Raw genomic sequence first — 21838 nt, 5'->3', positions numbered from 1 at the left:
ATCTATATACAGGATGTTTACAGCACTTTCATATATAAAACAGACATGGTACAATATATAAGAGCCTGGCGCAGATGTAATCCTTGTATACTTGCCTGAGAAAGCGGTCTCAATACCATGAAACAATGCACTGGTCATTGTAAGTATACATTTTTTAGAAGAATGGTCATTTTGTTTCCTACTATGTGATTATACCGACTTCTACAAATACATGATTATCCCTGTGCTCTTGTTTTATTAACCTGGAAATAGATTTATATTACAGGTAAACTCCATTTGCAAAAAATCATATACAACGATGTCAGTAGGAAGATTTTACCCATGTTATTGTCGCCAAATAACTGAGCAAGATGTATTCATAACCAGATCTTTCCATATCATTAAGAGCAACAAGAAATATTATTATCTGGCACATGGACAGTATTAAACCTATCCCAAAGCATGGACTCCAAGTCCGTAACCGAGCTAAACAGCAGGAAAAAAAAAAAGTACTTACTTTGAGAAAAACACCACACAGTAACACCACCTTGGAAGAAATTGGCCAGTGTTAGAAATATATGGCTGCTTTCTTCCCAAAAAACAGTGCCGCACCTGTGCACAGTTTGTGTGTGGTTTTGAAGCTAAGCCTCGTTTTCTCAGTAGACCCGAGCTGAAATACCAGACACAACCCATGGACAGGTGTGGCGCTGTTTATGGAAGAAAACAGCCATGTTTTTCTAAATCTGGACAAACCCTTTAACAAAAACAGATCCATGAATGAGTCAAACATCGTGCCCTTTATCATTTAAGTCAAAGTTTAGACTGGTCAAAAAGATACAAAAATAGTGTCCCTCTATTTATCAAATAATTCAAGACTAAGGCCTCATTCACACGACAGTGAAAAACGGCCATGTGATGGCCGTCCTTTTAACGGCTTTCACATGGCCGTTTTCAGAACAATGATATTCTATGGGTGCATTCACACGGCCGTTTTTTTAACGGCCAGTGAATAATGGCCGTCAAAAAATAGGACATGTCCTATTTTTGGCCGGTTTAACGGCCTGACGGCCCCCATAGAAGTCAATGGATCCGTTTTTAACGGCTGTCAATACATGTAACAACCGTTAAAAACGGATCTGTTACATGGGGACTGGCAAGGGAACTACTAGTTCCCTTGCTGGCTATCGTTGGCATACTCACGTTTGCGGCGCTTCTTCACGTGTGGTCACTCGTCTTCATGGGTTTGAAGGCGCCTCGATGACGTCATCGCCCCGTCGCGCTGCCTTGCCAGATCCCGTGCAGACGAGTGACCACAAGTGAAGAAGAGGAGAGACGGCGCTGCTCTCGTGAGTATGTGGCACAATCTACAGGGAGGCTGGTGTGGCATCTACAGGGAGGCTGGTGTGGCATCTACAGGGAGGCTGGTGTGGCATCTACAGGGAGGCTGGTGTGGCATCTACAGGGAGGCTGGTGTGGCATCTACAGGGAGGCTGGTGTGGCATCTACAGGGAGGCTGGTGTGGCATCTACAGGGAGGCTGGTGTGGCATCATGTACAGGCAGGCTGGTGTGGCATCATGTACAGGGAGGCTGGTGTGGCATCATGTACAGGGAGGCTGGTGTGGCATCATCTACAGGGAGGCTGGTGTGGCATCATCTACAGGGAGGCAGGTGTGGCATCATCTACAGGGAGGCAGGTGTGGCATGATCTGCAGGGAGGCTGGTGTGGCATGATCTGCAGCGAGGCTGGTGTGGCATCATCTACAGGGAGGCAGGTGTGGCATCATATACAGGGAGGCGTGTGGCATCATCTACAGGGAGGCGTGTGGCATATACAAGAAGGCTGTGTGGCATCATATACAGGGAGGTGTGTGGCATCATATACAGGGAGGGGTGTGGCATCATATACAGGGAGGGGTGTGGCATCATATACAGGGAGGCTGTAAATAGTGTCTAGGTGAACATGTGACCTTCCTTTGGGTGTTTTCAGGGGGCTGGGACAAAAAAAGCCTGACCAATGAAATTCATCAGTTTTTTTTAACGGCCATGAAAAACTGATGCAAAATGGATGTCAAACGGCCATTAAAAACGGACAGATGGACTTGAAACGGATGAAAATTTAGAGACACACTGATGCAAAATGGCCATGAAAAACTGACAGTTGATCAGTTTTAAATGGACATTTTTTTTCACTGTCGTGTGAATAAGGCCTTAAAGTAATGGTTAATGTAATAAGAAACTACAGAATGAAAGACTGATGGTGGTTTGCCCCGAGTATGCGGTCAATGAGCAGTGTGTGGTTCACAAGACTGAATTATTTACTTTGATGTCTGGATAAGAGATTTTCTCTCGAGAAGATTAATTCCTCAGTTAATGGTATTTTTTGGAATGATGAGCTTATAACAATAGTACATACAATCTAAAAATACCTAAAACCTAAATAAAACACCTAAAATAATAAACTTATACAGGGAAATTAGTGACAACCGTGGAATATTAGTGACTTCTAAATCTATGGGATTTGATTAACAGTAAGTTTTGAAGAAAAGTCAACTGTGAAGACGTTCCTGCATATGCAGCGCACAAGTGGTTGTCCTTCTTTCTACCAGAATCTTCTGTTCTTAACCATTAAGAAAAGCCATTAACTAAAATCAAACTGTTGTTGAAGAATATAGGTGGCACGCAACCATATGTAACTGTAGAGAGTCTTTCCATTCACTAAATGTGTTGTGTCCCTAGATTGAGGTCAGTCAATTGTATGTATGTATGTATGTATGTATGTAGCTGGGACAAGTGACATATGTACTCATGCAATGTTTGTGTGTTTTGAGTCATATTGCATCTGGGTTTTGCCACAAAAATATTTGAATCTGATGTAGTAATATTGGGTATGAAACATCAGGTAAAAGTAAGCTGAAGCACCAACAAAAAGAACAAATGGTCACAAATAAAAAGCCAGAAATGTAGTTAAAGAGCAATGTTGCTCATTGAATGTGGTTGGCTGCGAATCTGATCATGGCCTCCTAGCCTCTAGAGCTGCTTAAAAACTTGTCTCTTATTGAACAGTCTGGTACTGCTTAATCTGCCAAGAATTATGGGTAGTATATTATGGCTTAAAAACTTGGCATACAGTTTTAAGTAGCAGTTTCTCCTAGGATCCTTAATCGTCCCAAACTCCTACCCACACGTCTACTTTCCCTAGTGATATAGTCACTCCAAAGAGCCTTGGTAGGCTGGAATTCTGCTGGTATTCATCAGGTGCATCCATGTTTGACAGTCCGGATTCAATGCTTTATGGTAATAAGTCAGTGACGTTTCTGACACATGCAGAGAACGTTGCGTTTTTTTTTGCCTTTTTACATTAAGTGTAAACTTTCCTTTACCGTATTAAAGAAATTGACATTCATAGTTTTTTTTCTTTTAGCATGAAACAAAACAATTCCCAAACCTCAAAAGGAGCATTAATACTACAAAATATCAGCATGACAATCAAATTCAGTTAAGTAGTAAAAGTGCAAAAATATGTCACAAAAAGGGAGTCCAGTAAACAATTGGCACCATCCTAAAATGAAGAAGCCATTTAGCCAAATACCTTATCGCATCTAAGTTCCACTTCGTGAGTCTTGTCACTTCACTTCTCTCCTTAGTTTGAGTAGGTGAAACATATACAAAACGAATAGAAATTCTGTACATTGCCCTTTGTATCTTTAGAACCGGAGGCGTTCATCTCTTCGTTGTCTCCATAAAAAAGATTTGACCAAGTTTGTGTGCTGTGTTTCCATGAGAGAAGTTCACTTAGGTATGCAAGGAAACGCTATCCAAATAATTTTTGTTTGCTTTTTGGTAGGTTTCCCGCTGATAAAATTTAAAAATATGGTCCCGCTGGATTTGAATGGCTTAAATATAAAAGAAAGAGTGTAACATTTGAACAAACAGAAATACATATTGAAAAGCCTCCATTCACATGCTGTTCTCTCCTCTTGCACAATACATGTTAGATCTCTTGGGCAGTGCTTGTAGTGATTGTGCAGCATGTCATCCATTCTAGAAATCTCACCACTGCTTTTTAAAGCCCTTCATGGGCTGAACCCGTCAAAGCCCGTACCGGCAAAAAGTATTAAATCATGCAATACTTATTGGTACCAGCTTGGAATCCAACATACCATGTATACAGGAAAAAGGGGCTTTACATTTTTGTTTCACCAAGATTTTACTGAGCAGACAGTTCAAGATTTTTGCCTGTTGCTGTTGTGGGTGGTTCTGCAGCTGCTTCGAGAAGACCCATGGCATTTTGCTTTGGTGGATGTGACAGGTGGGTCCAGATTTAAAGAAGGACTGGAGCGTGACTTTTTAAGCCCATCCTCATCATTTTCTGCAGAGTCGAATAAGCTGTTTTCAAAGGCTTCCAAATCCTCCGTACCTGCTTTCAGTTTGGCTCTTAAGAGCATGGCATAAGTGCCGTAGCGGGATTTCTGTCAAAACGAAATAACCAGAAACATTATAAGTTATATTTTCAGAGAAACCTATATCAAACCTATTATGTCATTACCTTGGACATCAGGGTGTGTTGTATCCTGCCCTATTCTAGTAGGAATTTTTATTAGGGCAGAATGGTCAAAATTCATGCTATTCTACTTATTAATACGTTATTCAGTCATAAATATATGCCAGAGAAAATGTGAAAATTTGCTATACAGATACAGGGCTCGTCTCTTGCCAGGCACCCCTCCTCCTAATCTGCTGTATATATCAGATACAATGCTTACACGAATAATCAATTTATAGCTCTGGTGTTTTCAAATTATTTTAGTTCCTCAGTACAAAAGATGGGGAACATTCCTATTAAGTTGACCACCTAAAAAAGCATTTGATAAAGGATTGTTATAAAGTGAATAACCATCTTCCAGCATTCTTCCTTGTTTCCTGCAAAAATTAAGGATTGAACCAGTCTTCTTCTATCCATCAAAGGTCCACCTTTTTCATTGCTCTAATGCATCTACAATGAAAAATGAAACAACTTTGTAAATAGTCTTGATTAAAAATGTACTACCGTTTTGGGTCTACAGCGCCTATGCAGACTAACCCTGTGTAGTCTGATCCTGTATGGGACAGATAGAAGGTTAGCAAGACACAGGGACAGATAGAAGGGAGTATGACTACAGGATCAGACTACACAGTATTTGTTTGCAGTCTGTTATCACACATAGGTCTGCATAGGAGCGATAGACAAAAAATGGTAGAAAATGATTATTCGAGAACTCTTGCAAAGCTTCTTCATTTCTAAGTTTAAATTTATTTGGAAAGTAAAAATAAATTAGTTGTGAAGTTGGACCTTGTCTTTAAATGTAGAGTTCTAGTACATGGGGCTTAGTAAACAGTAATTAACTATACTGATCAAATGTGATGCGATGTTAATGTGAGCTCATGATTTACTAAATAGAATTCGGAATTACATGGAACACGTTTAATATCTATAATAAGATATGTTGGCACCGTGGTCTCTGAATTCTGACTGCTCCAAAGTACACCCTTGAAAAAGGCTTGAATGCATGTTTGTTAAAGAGTCATCGCTGCAGGGGAGAGGATTGACTTTAGGGTTGAATGCAATCTTTTTAGGATTTGAGTAATGCTGACTGCAGTGTTCTTTCATTAAATTGCTGACGAGAAATCCAGAATTTCTTAAGTATCTTACGTTTTTAAAACCTCCAGATACAATTTCATGTATATTAATGAATGCTAGTTGCAGGTTTTTTTTTTTTACTTTATATAAAATAGTGACCCTTTAACTGCAATGATCTTTCAAACAAGGTTTTCTGTCCGAAAGATGAAAGAAACCGCTTTTCTCATGTACCACCACACACACGTATCAGCGGGTTAGCAGTGTTTTATTTAATAAAAAATTAAATCAGTTTTTAATGTTTCCAAAGCATGTCATGCATCAAGATGTGTGATTTAAGCTTAATTTATTTCCCTCCAGAGTATTTTAACATTTCACTGTGGAAATTAAAGCTGATAACGAACTCATCACTGGCATCTACTTGACAAATATCTTGTCACTGAAAAACTATAAAATCTTTCAAACGCAGCAGTAAAAGAGGAACACAAAACCTCCTTTACAAGCAAAGTTTTATTAAGATACATTTTGACCTAGGGTTTAATAAATGGCCAAATTCAGCAATCTAAATATGACACGTTATGCTAACTAGGAAGGCATATACCAAGACGCTAAAGATGAGGACCAATTCTTAATATGCACTGAAGAAGTAAATTCATTTCTCCAAGACCAGTGGTGAAGTACATCAGTGGTCTATTAATCAAGAGTCATATGACTGTGAGAAGACTTAGGGTACGTCCAAATGGAGCGGCCCTGACCTGGCTGCGATGTGTGCAACAACCGCACCGGCACCATGTTCAGTGCGGCTGTCAAATAGCCTGTTAATGGCCCAGTGTTATTGCAGGTAAAATGGCCCTTTACCTGCAAAATCCTGGGGCTATAAATGGGGTATTAATTAATTAATGGCCACACGATTTTGCAGGTAAAGGGCCATTTTACCCGCAATAGTGTGCGGCCATAACCAGGCTATTTGACAGCCATGTTGAACATGGTACTGGGGTGGTTTTTGGCCTCATCGCGTACTGGTCAGGGCCGCTACTTTAGGACTTACCCTAAGAGTAGTCTCCAGAATGGACTAACTCCTATCGTACATCATTCTGAGCTGCAAGAAAGAATTTGCTGAGTGGACCGAGGTTTGCGAGCGTGCAGTAAAGTGCAATTTTGCAGATAAGTGCATAGTTGAACACAGGGCCATCGTTTAACGAAAGGACAAAAGAAAATAAGTTTTGGTAATTTGTCTTTGTGCATTGTTGTTGTATTCTGTACTGAAAATGTTTACTAATTAAAAGGGAGGATGAGGGATTTAGTTGTATACTTTATTTTATGTGTTTTTCTTTTATTCTACTGTATATCCCCCTTTAAATATGTTCTCCATGGACACTACAAGTTCCGCAATGTATATATACTTTGAACAGCAGTTTGAGGGTGAATAGCTCTGCAATAGATGCAAGCATGGTGTAGATTTGGAAACCCAGGTTTTGGAACTCAATTTTCAGCTTTCAACACTCGGGAGCAGTGCAAACCTGGAGAAGAGTTAAGCGCTTACTAATCAGCTGGAGCCAGCGAGACGGAGCTGAGTGGAGGTGGGGAAGCTCAGAACCACAGCAATCAGTATCTTGGTAACAATTAAGTACCCTTGCGTACCTTTGACGTAATAGTACGTCGCTGGCCGCTTATTCCAGCGTACCTTCGACATACTATTACGGCGCAGGAATAAACTGTCACTATGTGAAATCACATAGTGACAGAACAGCGGCGGCAGCTGTCATTGACAGCTAACCGTCTCTGCTACCGGCCTGGGGACCAATTAGCAGTCCCCAATGCCGGCGATTGCTGTGATTGGTCAGTCTCTGAAGACTGACCAATCACAGCCGTCTGTGACGTCGTCTGCAGGAGAAAGCTCCTGTCACTTTCTCTGATCTCCTCACTTCTGTGAGATACGTGAGGAGATCAGAGAAAGCGGTGTAAAAAAAAAACAAAACACTTTTTATTAACCCCTTCCCGAAAATGGGCGTATAGTAACGCCCTGAGGATGAAGCGGGCACAGGAGCTGTGCTCGCTCCATCTTCATCGGATGTCGGCTGTAATATACAGCCGACATCCCACTGCAACTACAGCGATCACTGTCCTCTCCGATCGCTGTAGTTTAACCCCTTAAATGCCGCTGTCAATAGCGACAGCGGCATTTAAGTGATTGATACAGAGGGAGGGGGCCCCCTCTGCACCCCATTGCCCCCCCGCGAAAAATCGCGGGGTTCTGATGGTTGCAATGGCAACCAGGAAGCCTAGCAATGGCTTCCTGGTTGCCAGGTACGGGAGCCTATTAGGTCCTGCCCAAGGCAGGACGTAATAGGCTCAACTGTCAGTTGTAAAGTGACAGTTACAATACACTGCACTACATCAGTACATACAGAAGTAGTGCAGTGTATTGTGCAGGGGATCAGAAGATCAGATCTTCCAGTCCCCTAGTATGTGTAAAATAAAAAGTGAAAAAAAAGTAAAAAAAAAAGTTTTAGATAAATAAACAAATACAAGTTTTACATAATAAAAACAATAATCGCCTTGTTTCCCTGATCAAGCCCTTTATAATTAGAAAAAAAATGGAAAAAAAAAGACAAAAACTAGACATAATAGGTATCGCCGCGTTCGTATCGGCCTGACCTAAAAAAATATTGTATTATTTATCCCGCACGGTGAACACCGTAAAAAAAATACCATAAAAAACAATGGCAGAATTTCCTTTTTTGGTCACGTTTCCAAAAAAATGGAATAAAAAGTGATCAAAAAGTCGCGCGTAGCCAAACATGGTACCAATAAAAACGACAGTGTGTCACGCAAAAAATGTATGTACTCCGCACAGATTACATATGCCCCCACATTATAAACTGAAACACCAGTAAAACACTAAACAAAACTACTACCAAGCAAAATCTGCGCTCCAAAAGCCAAATGGCGCTCCTTCTGGGCCTGGCAGTGTGCCCAAACAGCGGTTTATGACCACATATGGGGTATTACCGTACTCTGGAGAACCGCTGAACAATTTATGGGGCGTATGTCTCCAGTGGTACAAGCTGGGCCCAATGCATTGGGCACTGAAATAGCATATCTGTGGAAAATGTCAATTTTCAATCTGCAACATCCACCGTGCACTAATTTCTGCAAAACCTTTGGGGGTCAAAATGCTCACTACACTTCTAGATGAATTCCTTGAGGGGTGTAGTTTCCTAAATGGGGTCACTTCTCGGGAGTTTTCACTGTACTCGTACCTCAGCGCAATGCAACATGGCGTCAAAAACAAATTTTGTAAAATCTCCACTCCAAAAACGAAATTGCACTTTTTCAGTTTAGACCCTTGCCGTATGTCCAAATAGCCGTTTACAACCACATATGGGGTATTTCCGTAATCAGGAGAAATTGTGTAACACATTTTGGGGTGTCTTTTCTCCTGTATTCCTTGTGGAAATGAAAAATTCTGAGCTAAATCTACAGGTTATTGGAAAAAAAAAATGTTTTCATTTTCACGGACCAATTCTAATAAAATCTATAAAACACCTGAGGGCTCAAAATGCTCACTACACCTCTAATTTAATTCTTTCTGGGGTATAGTCTCCAAATTGGGATACATCTGGGGAATTTCTACTATACTGGTACTTCAGGGACTCTGCAAATGCGACATGGCCCCCAGAAACCAATTCAGCAAAATCTGAGCTGTAAAAATCCAAATGGTGCTCCGTCCCTTCTGAGCCCTGCCATGGGTCCAAACAGCAGTTTATTACCACATAATGGGGTATTTCCGTAATCAGGAAAAATTGCTTTACAAATGTTGAGGTGCTTTTTCTCCTTTATTCCTTATAAAAATTAGAAAATTCTGTGTTTTTTCCAAAAAAAATGTCTCTTTTCATCTTCACAGACTAATTCCAATAAATTCAGCAAAAAACCTGTGGGGTCAAAATGATAACTATACCACTAGAAAAATTCCTTGAGGGGTATAGTTTCCAAAATGGGGTCACTTTTGGGGGGATTCCACTGTTTAGGTCCCTCCAGGGCGTTGCAAACGTGACACGGCACTGAAAACCATTCCAGTAAAATCAGAGCTCCAAAATCCAAATGGCGCTCCTTCCCTTCTGAGCCCTGCTGTGGGTCCAAACAGCAGTTTATTACCACATATGGGGTATTTCCGTAATCGCGAGAAATTGCTTTACAAATGTTGGGGTGCTTTCTCTCCTTTATTTCTTGCAAAAATTAGAAATTTTTACGTTTTTCCAGAAAAAAAGTAGATTTTCATTTTCACAGACTAACTCCAGAAAATATAGCAAAATACCTGTGGGGTCAAAATGCTAACTATACCCCTAGATAAATTCCCTGAGGGGTGTAGTTTAAAAAATGGGGGTCACTTTTGGGGGTTTCCACTGTTTTGGCACCACAAGACCTCTTCAAACCTGACATGGTGCCTAAAATATATTCTGAAAAAAGGAGGCCCCAAAATCCAAGAGGTGCTCCTTTGCTTCGGAGGCTTGTGTTTCAGTCCATTATCACACTAGGGCCACATGTGGGATATTTCTAAAAACTGCAGAATCTGGGCAATAAATATTGAGTTGCGTTTCTCAGGTAAAACCTTCTGTGGTACAGAAGAAAATGTATTACATATGAATTTTGTAAAAAAAAATGAAATTTGAAAATTTCAGCTCTACTTTCCTTCAATTCCTGTAAAACGCCTAAAGGGTTGAAACACTTTCTGAATGCTGTTTTGGATACTTTGAGGGGTGCAGTTTTCAAAATGGGGTGTTTTATGGGGGTTTCTAATATATAGGGCAAACAAAACCACTTCAGAACTGAACACGTCCCTGTAAAAATCGCTTTTTGAAATTTTCTTAAAAATGAGAAATTGCTGCTAAAGTTCTAAGCCTTGTGAGGTCATAGAAAAATAAAAGGATGTTCAAAAAACGATGCAAACATAAAGTAGACATATGGGAGATGTTAATTGGTAACTATTTTGTGTGGTATTACTATCTGTTTTACAAGCAGATACATTTAAAATGGGAAAAATCATAATTTCTTCATATTTTCGCTAAATGTTGGTGTTTTTCACAAATAAGCAATGAATTTATCGACCAAATTTTTGCACTAAACTAAAGTCCAATGTGTCACGAGAAAACAATCTCAGAATCAATTGGATAGGTAAAAGCATTCCGGAGTTATTACCACATAAAGTGATACATGTCAGATTTGAAAAAATGGGTCTGGTCCTCAAGGCCAAAATGAGCTGGGTACTCAAGGGGTTAAAGGAAGGGGTTGGGTGAATAGTGCGAGGAAGGCTAGTCCTGTGCTTGCACACCCTTGTAAATATGCCTGTTTGCCTGATATTAGGGATGCAAGTCCAAGGCCAGCATCACTACAGCAGGACGTTGCTTCTAGCAACCAGGACAATGACTTTTGTAGGAAGAATGGGAAAAGTAGTGAATCAAAGGTCAGACAGATGGTGGTGGTAGGGGATTCTTTTGTTATTCGGGCAGATAGAGTCATCTGTCGCCGAGACCATAAATGCCGGACAGTGTGTAGTCTGCCGGGTGCTCGGGTGCGGCAGATTGCGGATCGGCTAGACGGATTGCTGTGTATGACTGGGAAAGTCCTGTGATTATGGTTTATACAGTCAGTGGGAGATGGAAAGTCCTTAAAAATTATTTTAGGGAACTAGTAGAAAAGCTAAAGTCCAGCACCACTAAGGTCATGTTTTCATAAATACTACCAGTGGCACTAGAAAACAGTGGGAGATTAGAGAGCTAAATAGGTGTAGGAAGAAAGGGTTTGGGTTCCTGGAGAAATGGGTGGACTTATCTGTCGGATACAGTCTCTATGGTAGGGATAGGCTGCACCCAAAATGAGTAGGGTACAGTGTTGCTGGGGGAAACAATGGTTAGACGACTGGAGGAGGTTTTTAAACTAGGATCCTTTATACAAAAATGGGGTTAGATAGGGAGTGGGATATAGCAGGGGTTAATGGGATTTCTTGTCGGCTGGGGTCAGCAAGCCAAGCAGGGTGGTGACTGGGAATAAATATGGACCTAAGAAAAATAAAAGGGTCTGGTAAGATCAAATGTATACTAGTGAATGCAAGTCGTCTAGCAAATAAAATGGACGAGTGGAAGATTGAAATGACAAATTATGATGTAGTGGGCATAACAGAAACCTGACTGGATGATAGCCATGACTGGGTAACCAACGTGGAGGACTACATCGTTTTTAGAAGGGACAGAAAAGATAATAAAAGGGAGGGGGGATTTGTCAGTTTGGAATATCCAGCCTAAGACCAGTGCCAAATGATGACAATTATATATATATATATATATATATATATATATATATATATATATATATATATATATACATACACACACACACACACTACCATTCAAAAGTTTGGGGTCACCCAAACAATTGTGTTTTCCATGAAAACTCACACTTATATTTATCAAATGAGTTGCAAAATGACTAGAAAATATAGTCAAGACATTGACAAGGTTAGAAATAATGATTTTTATTTCAAATAATAATTTTCTCCTTCAAACTTTGCTTTCGTCAAAGAATGCTCCATTTGCAGCAATTACAGCATTGCAGACCTTTGGCATCCTAGCTGTTAATTTGCTGAGGTAATCAGGAGAAATTTCACCCCATGCTTCCAGAAGGCCCTCCCACAAGTTGGATTGGCTTGATGGGCACTTCTTGCGTACCATACGGTCAAGCTGCTCCCACAACAGCTCTATGGGGTTGAGATCTGGTGACTGCGCTGGCCACTCCATTACAGATAGAATACCAGCTGCCTGCTTCTTCCCTAAATAGTTCTTGCATAATTTGGAGATGTGCTTTGGGTCATTGTCCTGTTGTAGGATGAAATTGGCTCCAATCAAGTGCTGTCCACAGGGTATGGCATGGCGTTGCAAAATGGAGTGATAGCCTTCCTTATTCAAAATCCCTTTTACCTTGTACAAATCTCCCACTTTACCAGCACCAAAGCAACCCCAGACCAACAGGCTGAGGATGAAATGCTGCAATAATTACAAAAGGCAGCAAATCTTAATGGGGTCCATATTACGGAGGATTTTAACTATCCTGACATTGAGACAGAGGCCGCTTGTTGTGCTGTAAGTTTTTAACCAAAATTCAAGACAATTACTTGGCTCAGTTGGTTGATAAACCAACCAGAGGGGATGCTCTGCCTGATCTAGCCTTGTCTAATAAACTAGATACAATATCCATTGTGGAGGTACGGGAGCACTTGGGTAACAGTGACCACAATATGGTATCAAAATAATATTAAATAAAACACTAGGTTGAGGAGCTACAAAAACCTGGAACTTAGCAAAGCAAAATTCAATTGACTGAGTAAAGCATTTAGTCTTGTAGACTGGGATCATGTAATGGTAAATAGGGATACTGACGCTAAGGTCATACCTTCTGGTAACAAAATGTGCAAGAATAAAAGTAGACCAATGTGGATGAATAGAGAAGTACTGAATATAATAAGACGAAAACAAAAAGCATTTAAAGATAGAAAATGTAAACATAAAATCAAGTTAGCAAAGTAAGCCGCAGAACAACAAATCGCTAATGACATTTAAATGAATCCAAACATAATTTATAAATGCTAAAACGAAAAAATCAGATAATATTGATGAGCTGTCAATGCACAGTCTTCAAGGTACTCCACCCAATATGATCGACTTAACACAGGAAGGAAAGCAGGTGAGAAGGATCAAGTCAAATATTGGTAAATCCCCTGGCCCAGACGGCATTCATCCACAGGTATTAAGGGAATTGAGCTCAGTAATGGGCAGACCATTATATCTCATCTTTGACTCTCTTGTAACATGATTAGTGCCACAGGATTGGAGGACGACTGATATTGTTCCAATATTTAAGAAGGTGGAACCAAGTAACCACCGACAAGTACGTTTAATATCTGTGGTATGTAACCAGTTCAGGACCGGGCTATTTTGACCAGACACCGTTTAGCACGCGTTAGATAAATGGCTATAACTTTTTTATTTGTTGGGCTAGCGACGTAATTTTTGTGATGTTTTTTTCCATAGACAATGCAGGTTTCTTTTTTATCATTTTTATACACATCAGTTTTGCTATTTTAGAATTTTTATTCTTAAAGTTTGAAAATAATATTAAAAAATAATCTTTTACATTTCAGCTATTTGCTTTTGGTAATAACATAGTTTTACCCTAAAATAGACCTTTTATTTGTGATCAACATTGTCTACCGTAAATTTTAATATATTACATGTTTATATTAGGGTAATTGGGTCCGGGCTAGCGTTACGACAATGATTGGCGGGAGGGGAACGTTTTTTTGGGGTGGGTATTTTATGTGTATTTATTATAAAAAATTTTTGCACTTTACTTTTATTTTTTTATTACTATGGTCTGTCCCTCAAAGGACAAAAAAGACCTTTGGGGAACTTTATATTTTTTTTCTTTCTTTTACACCATGCTTTTCCACTGTAACTGGAGCTGCACAGCAGCCCCAGTTACAGGAGAAATCAGCCCTCTCATAGTGACGATTGTCACTAATAGGGCTGTGCTGGGTCTAGTAAGACCCAGCAGCAGTCTGTCAGTAACGGCACCCGGCGATCATGTGACCTGTCACATGAACACCGGGAGCAATAGAGAGAGCGGCGCAGCCGCTGCCTCTATTCCTATACACAGCGTTCATTGAGCGCTGTGTAAAAGATATCGGAGAAGACAGAAGCAGGGAAAGCTGCTTCTATCCTCTCCTCAGGGTCCCCGGCAGTCACTGACAGCCGGAGACCCGACATTCAGCTGCCCGATCGCTCGGGCAGCAAGTTAAAACCCAAGCCGTAAAAATTCTATGGCTTGGGTTTTAAGGACCCTGACCGCTGGCCGTAAAAACACAGCCAGCGGTCGGGAACCAGGTAAAGTATTTGAGGGTATTCTGAGAGATGAACTGCAAAAGTATATAGCGGTGAATAATCTTATAAATTATAACCAGAATGGATTATTAATAAACTGGTTGTGCCTAAACATCATGCTCAGTTTCCATGAGGAGGTAAGTGTAAATTTGAATGTTGGTCATGCCGCTGACATATCTGGATTTTTGCAGAAGCATTTAATACTGTACAACACAACACCCTAGTATTGAAGATACAAAGGCAGGGACTGGGGGACAATGTATGCACGTGAGTAAAGAATTGGTTAATGGACAAAAAACAATGATCCCCGTATGGGGGTTAAAGGGTGAAGACCGGGGAGGCTACGTAGATGATGCTCTTAGGGCCACCTCTAAGTCAAACCGGAGAAGCACAGTGGGTCCACAACCCGCTGGTCGTAACAGAGGGTTATAAATATTCTAGCAATGAATGACATGTAATGAGGTGAGATGGGTTGAACTTGATGGTATTTTTTCGACCCATGTAACTTTGTACATTCAAAATTAGGATATCTTCTTATTTACTGTTCAGTCTTTCACATTAGAAGGACATATGTGACGTACCTCAAATTCTAGATAGTCTTCCTTTTGCTTAAATTCATCCACCTCTTTCCCTTTGACCTTTTTATCCGGAGGAGTCGTGCGATGTTCTATTAAGCTTGATGACATACTCTTGAATTTAGATTCATGTGTTTTCACCTGTTCCTCCTGTACATCAAATATCAAATACACTTATTACCGTTTTGGAAGGTTTAGGACAAGGTTACTACTATATATCAGCATGTTATTCATTGCACGGCCCGCAAATGCGGGTGGCTATCCACGGCCACCAGCAGCCGGCCGTGCCCGTAATCACAGACCGCGATTGCGGCCTTACAGTATCTTTTGGTTTAATAATTGCAGCACAGATATTTCCTTATTCATGCAAAATGGTATTTATTCACTTACAAAATTACATAAATGTGCCACAGCTATCGGTTAGTTGGAAATACTGCATTATAGATGACTTATAGAGGAACTCCAGGATGCCCACTTTTTGAACCCTTATTTTCTATGTATGTGTGGTAATTCCATGTTTTTTCCCCCCTTTTTGGTGCTTTCCTGTAGTTTATTGGGACTGTGAATGGTTTTAGGTTCTTCCTACTACAGCTACAGTGAAGGAAATAAGTATTTGATCCCTTGCTGATTTTGTAAGTTTGCCCACTGTCAAAGACATGAACAGTCTAGAATTTTTAGGCTAGGTTAATTTTACCAGTGAGAGATAGATTATATTAAAAAAAAAGCAGAAAATCACATTGTCACAATTATATATATTTATTTGCATTGTGCACAGAGAAATAAGTATTTGATCCCTTTGGCAAACAAGACTTAATACTTGGTGGCAAAACCCTTGTTGGCAAGCACAGCAGTCAGATGTTTTTTGTAGTTGATGATTAGTTTTGCACACATGTTAGATGGAATTTTGGCCTACTCCTCTTTGCAGATCATCTGTAAATCATTAAGATTTTGAGGCTGTCGCTTGGCAACTCGGATCTTCAGCTCCCTCCATAAGTTTTCGATGGGATTAAGGTCTGGAGACTGGCTAGGCCACTCCATGACTTTAATGTGCTTCTTTTTGAGCCACTCCTTTGTTGCCTTGGCTGTATGTTTTGGGTCATTGTCGTGCTGGAAGACCCAGCCACGAGCCATTTTTAATGTCCTGGCGGAGGGAAGGAGGTTGTCACTCAGGATTTGACAGTACATGGCTCCATCCATTCTCCCATTGATGCGGTGATGTAGTCCTGTGCCCTTAGCAGAGAAACACCCCCAAAACATAATGTTTCCACCTCCATGCTTGACAGTGGGGACGGTGTTCTTTGGGTCATAGGCAGCATTTCTCTTCCTCCAAACACGGCGAGTTGAGTTAATGCCAAAGAGCTCAATTTTAGTCTCATCTGACCACAGCACCTTCTCCCAATCACTCTCAGAATGATCCAGATGTCCATTTGAAAACTTCAGACGGGCCTTTACATGTGCCTTCTTGAGCAGGGGGACCTTGCGGGCACTGCAGGATTTTAATCCATTACGGCGTAATGTGTTACCAATGGTTTTCTTGGTGACTGTGGTCCCAGCTGCCTTGAGATCATTAACAAGTTCCCCCCGTGTAGTTTTCGGCTGAGCTCTCACCTTCCTCAGGATCAAGGATACCCCACGAGGTGAGATTTTGCATGGAGCCCCAGATCTATGTCGATTGACAGTCATTTTGTATGTCTTCCATTTTCTTACTATTGCACCAACAGTTGTCTCCTTCTCACCCAGCGTCTTACTTATGGTTTTGTAGCCCATTCCAGCCTTGTGCAGGTCTATGATCTTGTCCCTGACATCCTTAGAAAGCTCTTTGGTCTTGCCCATGTTGTAGAGGTTAGAGTCAGACTGATTAATTAAGTCTGTGGACAGGAGTCTTTTGTACAGGTGACCATTTAAGACAGCTGTCTTTAATGCAGGCACCAAGTTGATTTGGAGCGTGTAACTGGTCTGGAGGAGGCTGAACTCTTAATGGTTGGTAGGGGATCAAATACTTATTTCTGTGCACAATGCAAATAAATATATATAATTTTGACTATGTGATTTTCTTTTTTTTTTTAAATATAATCTATCTCTCACTGGTAAAATTAACCTAGCCTAAAAATTCTAGACTGTTCATGTCTTTGACAGTGGGCAAACTTACAAAATCAGCAAGGAATCAAATACTCATTTCCTTCACTGTATGTAATCCAGGTAGAGCTCAATTATTTCATTAGAGTATCTAAAATAAAATGATCTTTACATGGAAAAGGCCTAAATGCCGCTCCCTGACCAGGTGACTTCCTTATTCCCCTCTCTCTCTCACTCTATGCACATGTGTGTCTACCAGGGGTCACCAAGTCATTTCTACCCCTCACCTTTTAGAAAAAGAGTGTGGAGTGATGGAGTCTAGGTGTGTTAGTCATGAAGAAACCAAAAACCATAGAGATTACTGTAAAGGGTGATGATCATGGTATCACCTGAATTGAGGTTACAGTAACATTTGGCAGCATTTCCCTGTTCTCCTTTCCAGTGGTGCTCCTGTAATGTACCACACATGGTGTTATCCATTTGAGGCAAGCTGGCATGAAATGATATGCTCTACAGGGGCCACATCATCATTTATCTGAACACCCTATGCCTCCCCACCTGCCATATGCTTTATTACTGCAGACATAACCCCTCTTTTATGTGACTATTCCTGTTGTAGCTTTAGATAAGAATATTTGTTCTGTGTATAGTGCACCCACTCTACAAACCTCAGGGCACCCTACAGCGTTTCCAGAAAATATAGACTTATTTACAACACACCTTATAACGGAGTTGGCTGCACATAGTGTTTGTGTGGCATCACCAGCTCTGCCTGTGCTAGAGCTCATTGGTACTTCTGATGAAAGACCGTGCAATTTACAATTTATTAGCTTGCACCCAGATTAATGATTGGCAGAGACAAATCCCACACTCAGTGCTCAACCTCCAATGTGGCCTCTGCCCTATCAAAACTCATAATTTGCTTGTACCAAACATCCTTGTCTGCATTTTACCGATACCTCTGGATTCTGCATGTGGTGATTATTGCTGTATCCCACTGCTAACAGCCAGTTTGAGATAGTAAACGGTTTGAGGGTAGTTACATACAGTATTCATACTATACCGGTTAAGCTGAATTGTTTTATTAGTATACAAAAAAAAAATCTCTTCATAGAAATGGTCACAAAGCAGCTCCCTGACTACCTAGTCTTTACACTCCTGAGCGAAGCATGCATGTTTATGCAGGCAGCTATAAATGATAACTGATCATAGCAACATTATGACTTTTTAAAATAGGGCTCTGACCGCCGCTGCCGCCGTGAGTCCGACCTACTCACTCACATTTAGGAGCAGGAGAAGGGCGGACGAAGCCAAGTATGGCAGCGGCGGTCTGAGTGAGGTCGGTGCATGCCGGCCCAAGAATGGATCAGTCCGGTCACCTGACCTAAGTCAGTGATGCGTGGTCAGGTGACCAGACTGGTCCACTCCTGGTCTGCCGCAGTGCTTGTCCCGCTTCCAACTGAATTTGCGTCTGCAGGACACCCATTCAGTTGGGTTCAATGCTGGAGCCTTGCTCCAGAATTCACTGTGCCGCGAGCGGCTCGGTGAGGGCAGGCGCGGTGTAGTGACGTAATCGCGCCTGTCTGCGTCGAGTCACTCACAGCACAGTGCAGAGTAGGAGAAAGATTCTCCACCCGTCGTGGGAACGGGGATAGGTAAGTAATTATGTTATTATTTTTCTATTAGGTACATACATATGGGGGCAATATACTGGGTATGGGAGGGGGTGGCTCATATCATAGCTGCTGAAGGGGCATTATACTGTATCGGGGGCATTATACTGGGTATGGGTGTGAGGGGGGCTCATATCGTAGCTGCTGAGGGGGCATTATACTGTATTGGGGCATTATACTGTATGGGACAGCTAAAGGGGTCATTATACTGTATGGGACAGCTATGGGGGGCATTATACTTTATGGGGGTATTATACTGTATGGGAAAGCTATGGGGGGCATTACACTTTATGGGGGCATTATACTGTATGGGGCAGCTATGGGGCCATTATACTGTATGGGGCATTATTGTGTATGGGGCAACTATGGGGGCATACAGTATAGGGGCATTATATGGTATGGGACAGTTATGGAGGGCATTATACTATATGGGGCAGCTATGGGGGGCATTATACTGGATGGGGTATTATACTGTATGTGGCAGCTATGGGTGGCAATATACTGTAGGGGCAGCTATGGAGCACATTATACTGTGTGGTGGCATTATACTGTGGAGGCAGCTATGGGGCGCATTATACTGTAGGGGCAGCTATGGGGGCATTATACTGTGGTGGTGAGCTATGGGGGGCATTATACTGTGTGGGGGGCAGCTAAGGGGGCATTAAACTGTGTGGGGGCAGCTATGGGGGGCATTATACTGTGTGGCGGCATTACACTGTGGGGACATTCATGGGGTCTGGCGGGCAAGGCAGCTGGGCATAGGTGTGCACAATGGTGTCAGGTGGTGTTGGGGAGGGGTAGGGGGCCCAAACTGAATTCTTGTACCAGTGCCCATGAGCCCTTACCTATGCCACTGCGGGCTGGCACAGTCCAGTCACCTGACCCACTCCTGTCACAGCACGCCCCGACCTCACTCTGACCACCACTGCCGCCGTGTCATTCCCTCCTTGTCTCCGTCCACTCTACTCACTCACATTTAGGAGCAAAAGAAGGGCGGACGGAGCCAAGTGTGGCGGCGGCGGTCTGAGTGAGGTCGGTACATGCCGGCCCAAGAGTCAGTGACGTGAGGTCAGGTGACTGGACTGGTCCACTCCTGTCACAGCACGCCACGGTATCACGCTGATCGCCACTGCCGCCGTGTCATTCCCTCCTTGGCTCGGTCCGCGCACCCTACTTACTACCAGATCTATCTAAAGAACAGGTTTCCTGTTTTGGCTGAAGCTTGTGGTTTCCGACCATGAAGAAGGAAACAGCATAACTTGCTGAGCTACGCGGTTTCTGTAAGTCCCATAGAACTGAATAGTAGTTGTGGAAACAGCGTAACTTGCATGCTATGCTCCTTCCGTAATTGCCATTCATTACTATAGGAGTTCTGGAAACAGCGTAGCTCAGCGAGCTACACTGTTTTCTTCTTCATGGTTAGAAATCAGCTGGAATGCAGACAAGTAGAACGGGGTTTAGGGGGCCCTGTTCTAGAGATGGGTGCGGGTCCCCTTTAAGCAAATCGAAAACAACTTACTGCTGCGAGTTCTTTTCAAAACTTACCATTGTTAAGAGTCAAATGGCCCTTGGCAGAAAAAAGGTTCCCCACCCCTGTTTTAAAAACCTTCTATTAGAAAACCAAAATGTGCAAGAAGAAAAAATACATTGTGTACATAGTAATAGATAAATACATAATAGGTAAAAAGATAAATAAATGAATTCTATCCTAAAATGTAAAGTGAGTTACATTGTAAGAAGCAATCAGATACCTGGGATAGGCGGGTGATGGCACTTGGAAGGAGAGGTCGGCTGAACTTTTTGTGTGATCCAATTGCTGCTGGGAAGGGAGGAGCGGAAAACATTGCTGCCACCACATTAATGCGGGTAATCCATGAATGCATCTGTTCTGTATTTCTGATAAGAAAAAGAAAGGTCATTCTAAAAACAGCTTTCATACAAATGCCATTGCGGGTAACTATATAATCAGAAACCGCTAATGTAATGTTTGGATGATTGGCTTCATTTCCCAGGTGATCTTGTATCGGTGCATTTTTCATTTTACATTTTAGTGGGACTCGTGCGTCCTCTGTCTGTTGTGACAGTTTTAAAGTACCAGAAAGTAAACCATAAAATCTACAGTGTTTCAGCTGTTATGTCTTAGTTATAAGAAATATCAAGCCGACGTTCGCATGTGCTGGATAACAGAACTCTTAGAACAAAAAGGGATGATAAATTAAAGTATGTACACATTTATAAAGCGTTCATGCTTTTCAATTATCAGTGTCAAATTGGAAAATACAGTCCTATCTAATAAACATGGAGATACCAAACGTGGATGCGTGCAGTGTGATACATCAGTAGAATCTTCCTGTTTTTGTGTGCAGCACATCTGTTCTATTATTGCTTGGGGATTCAATGGCAATCAATTTTTACTTCCCGCCGCAGTCATTTTACATTTTTTCTTCCCCACGTTCCAAAAGCCATAACTTTTTTTATTTTTCCATCAATATAGTCTGCGGGACAAGATTTTCACAGCACCATTTATTGTACCATATAATGTAGTGGGAAATTGGGAAAATTTTATTTGTGGGGTGGAATGGGAAAAAAAGGATTCCTCAATTTTTTGGGAGCTTAGTTTTGACGTCGTTCATTGTGCAGTAAAAACGGCATGTTAACTTTATTATACAGGTCAACACGATTATGATACCAAATTAATATCGTTTTTATGTTTTACTACTTTTACAAGGAAGAAACTAATTGTTAAAAATAAAATATACGTTTTGTCGCCACATCCTGAGAGCCATAACTTTGTTCCGTCAATTGAGCGGTATGAGGGCTTATTTTTTGTGGGGCGAGCTGTAGTATCTATTGGTATTACTTTGTGGTACATGAGACTTTTTGATCACTTTTTATTAAATTTTTTGTGGGGTAAAGAAGTGACCAAAAAACATCAATTCGGGCGTTTCTCTTTTTTTTACTGCATTCACTGTGTAGGTTAAATCTTA

At 41.4% G+C, this 21838-nt stretch overlaps 1 protein-coding gene across 6 annotated transcripts in view; it reads right to left on the bottom strand.

Moving 5' to 3' along the window:
* Positions 1-1481: 1481 nt before the first annotated feature.
* PSD (pleckstrin and Sec7 domain containing) overlaps positions 1482-21838 on the bottom strand; it is a 321618-nt gene continuing 301261 nt past the window's right edge. For all 6 annotated transcript variants that reach the window (XM_075841603.1, XM_075841605.1, XM_075841606.1 and 3 more), the window contains 3 exons: positions 20603-20747; positions 15109-15252; positions 1482-4449 (listed from right to left, as the gene is read on the bottom strand). In XM_075841603.1, the coding sequence (XP_075697718.1) occupies positions 4204-4449; positions 15109-15252; positions 20603-20747 (535 nt within the window). In that variant the 3' untranslated portion in view covers positions 1482-4203. The remainder of the gene's footprint in view (positions 4450-15108; positions 15253-20602; positions 20748-21838) is intronic.

Source organism: Rhinoderma darwinii, chromosome 11 (genome assembly GCF_050947455.1).
Source record: "Rhinoderma darwinii isolate aRhiDar2 chromosome 11, aRhiDar2.hap1, whole genome shotgun sequence".
In the NCBI taxonomy this organism is placed as follows: Eukaryota; Metazoa; Chordata; class Amphibia; order Anura; family Rhinodermatidae; genus Rhinoderma; species Rhinoderma darwinii.
This window is presented reverse-complemented; position numbering and strand designations above follow the sequence as displayed.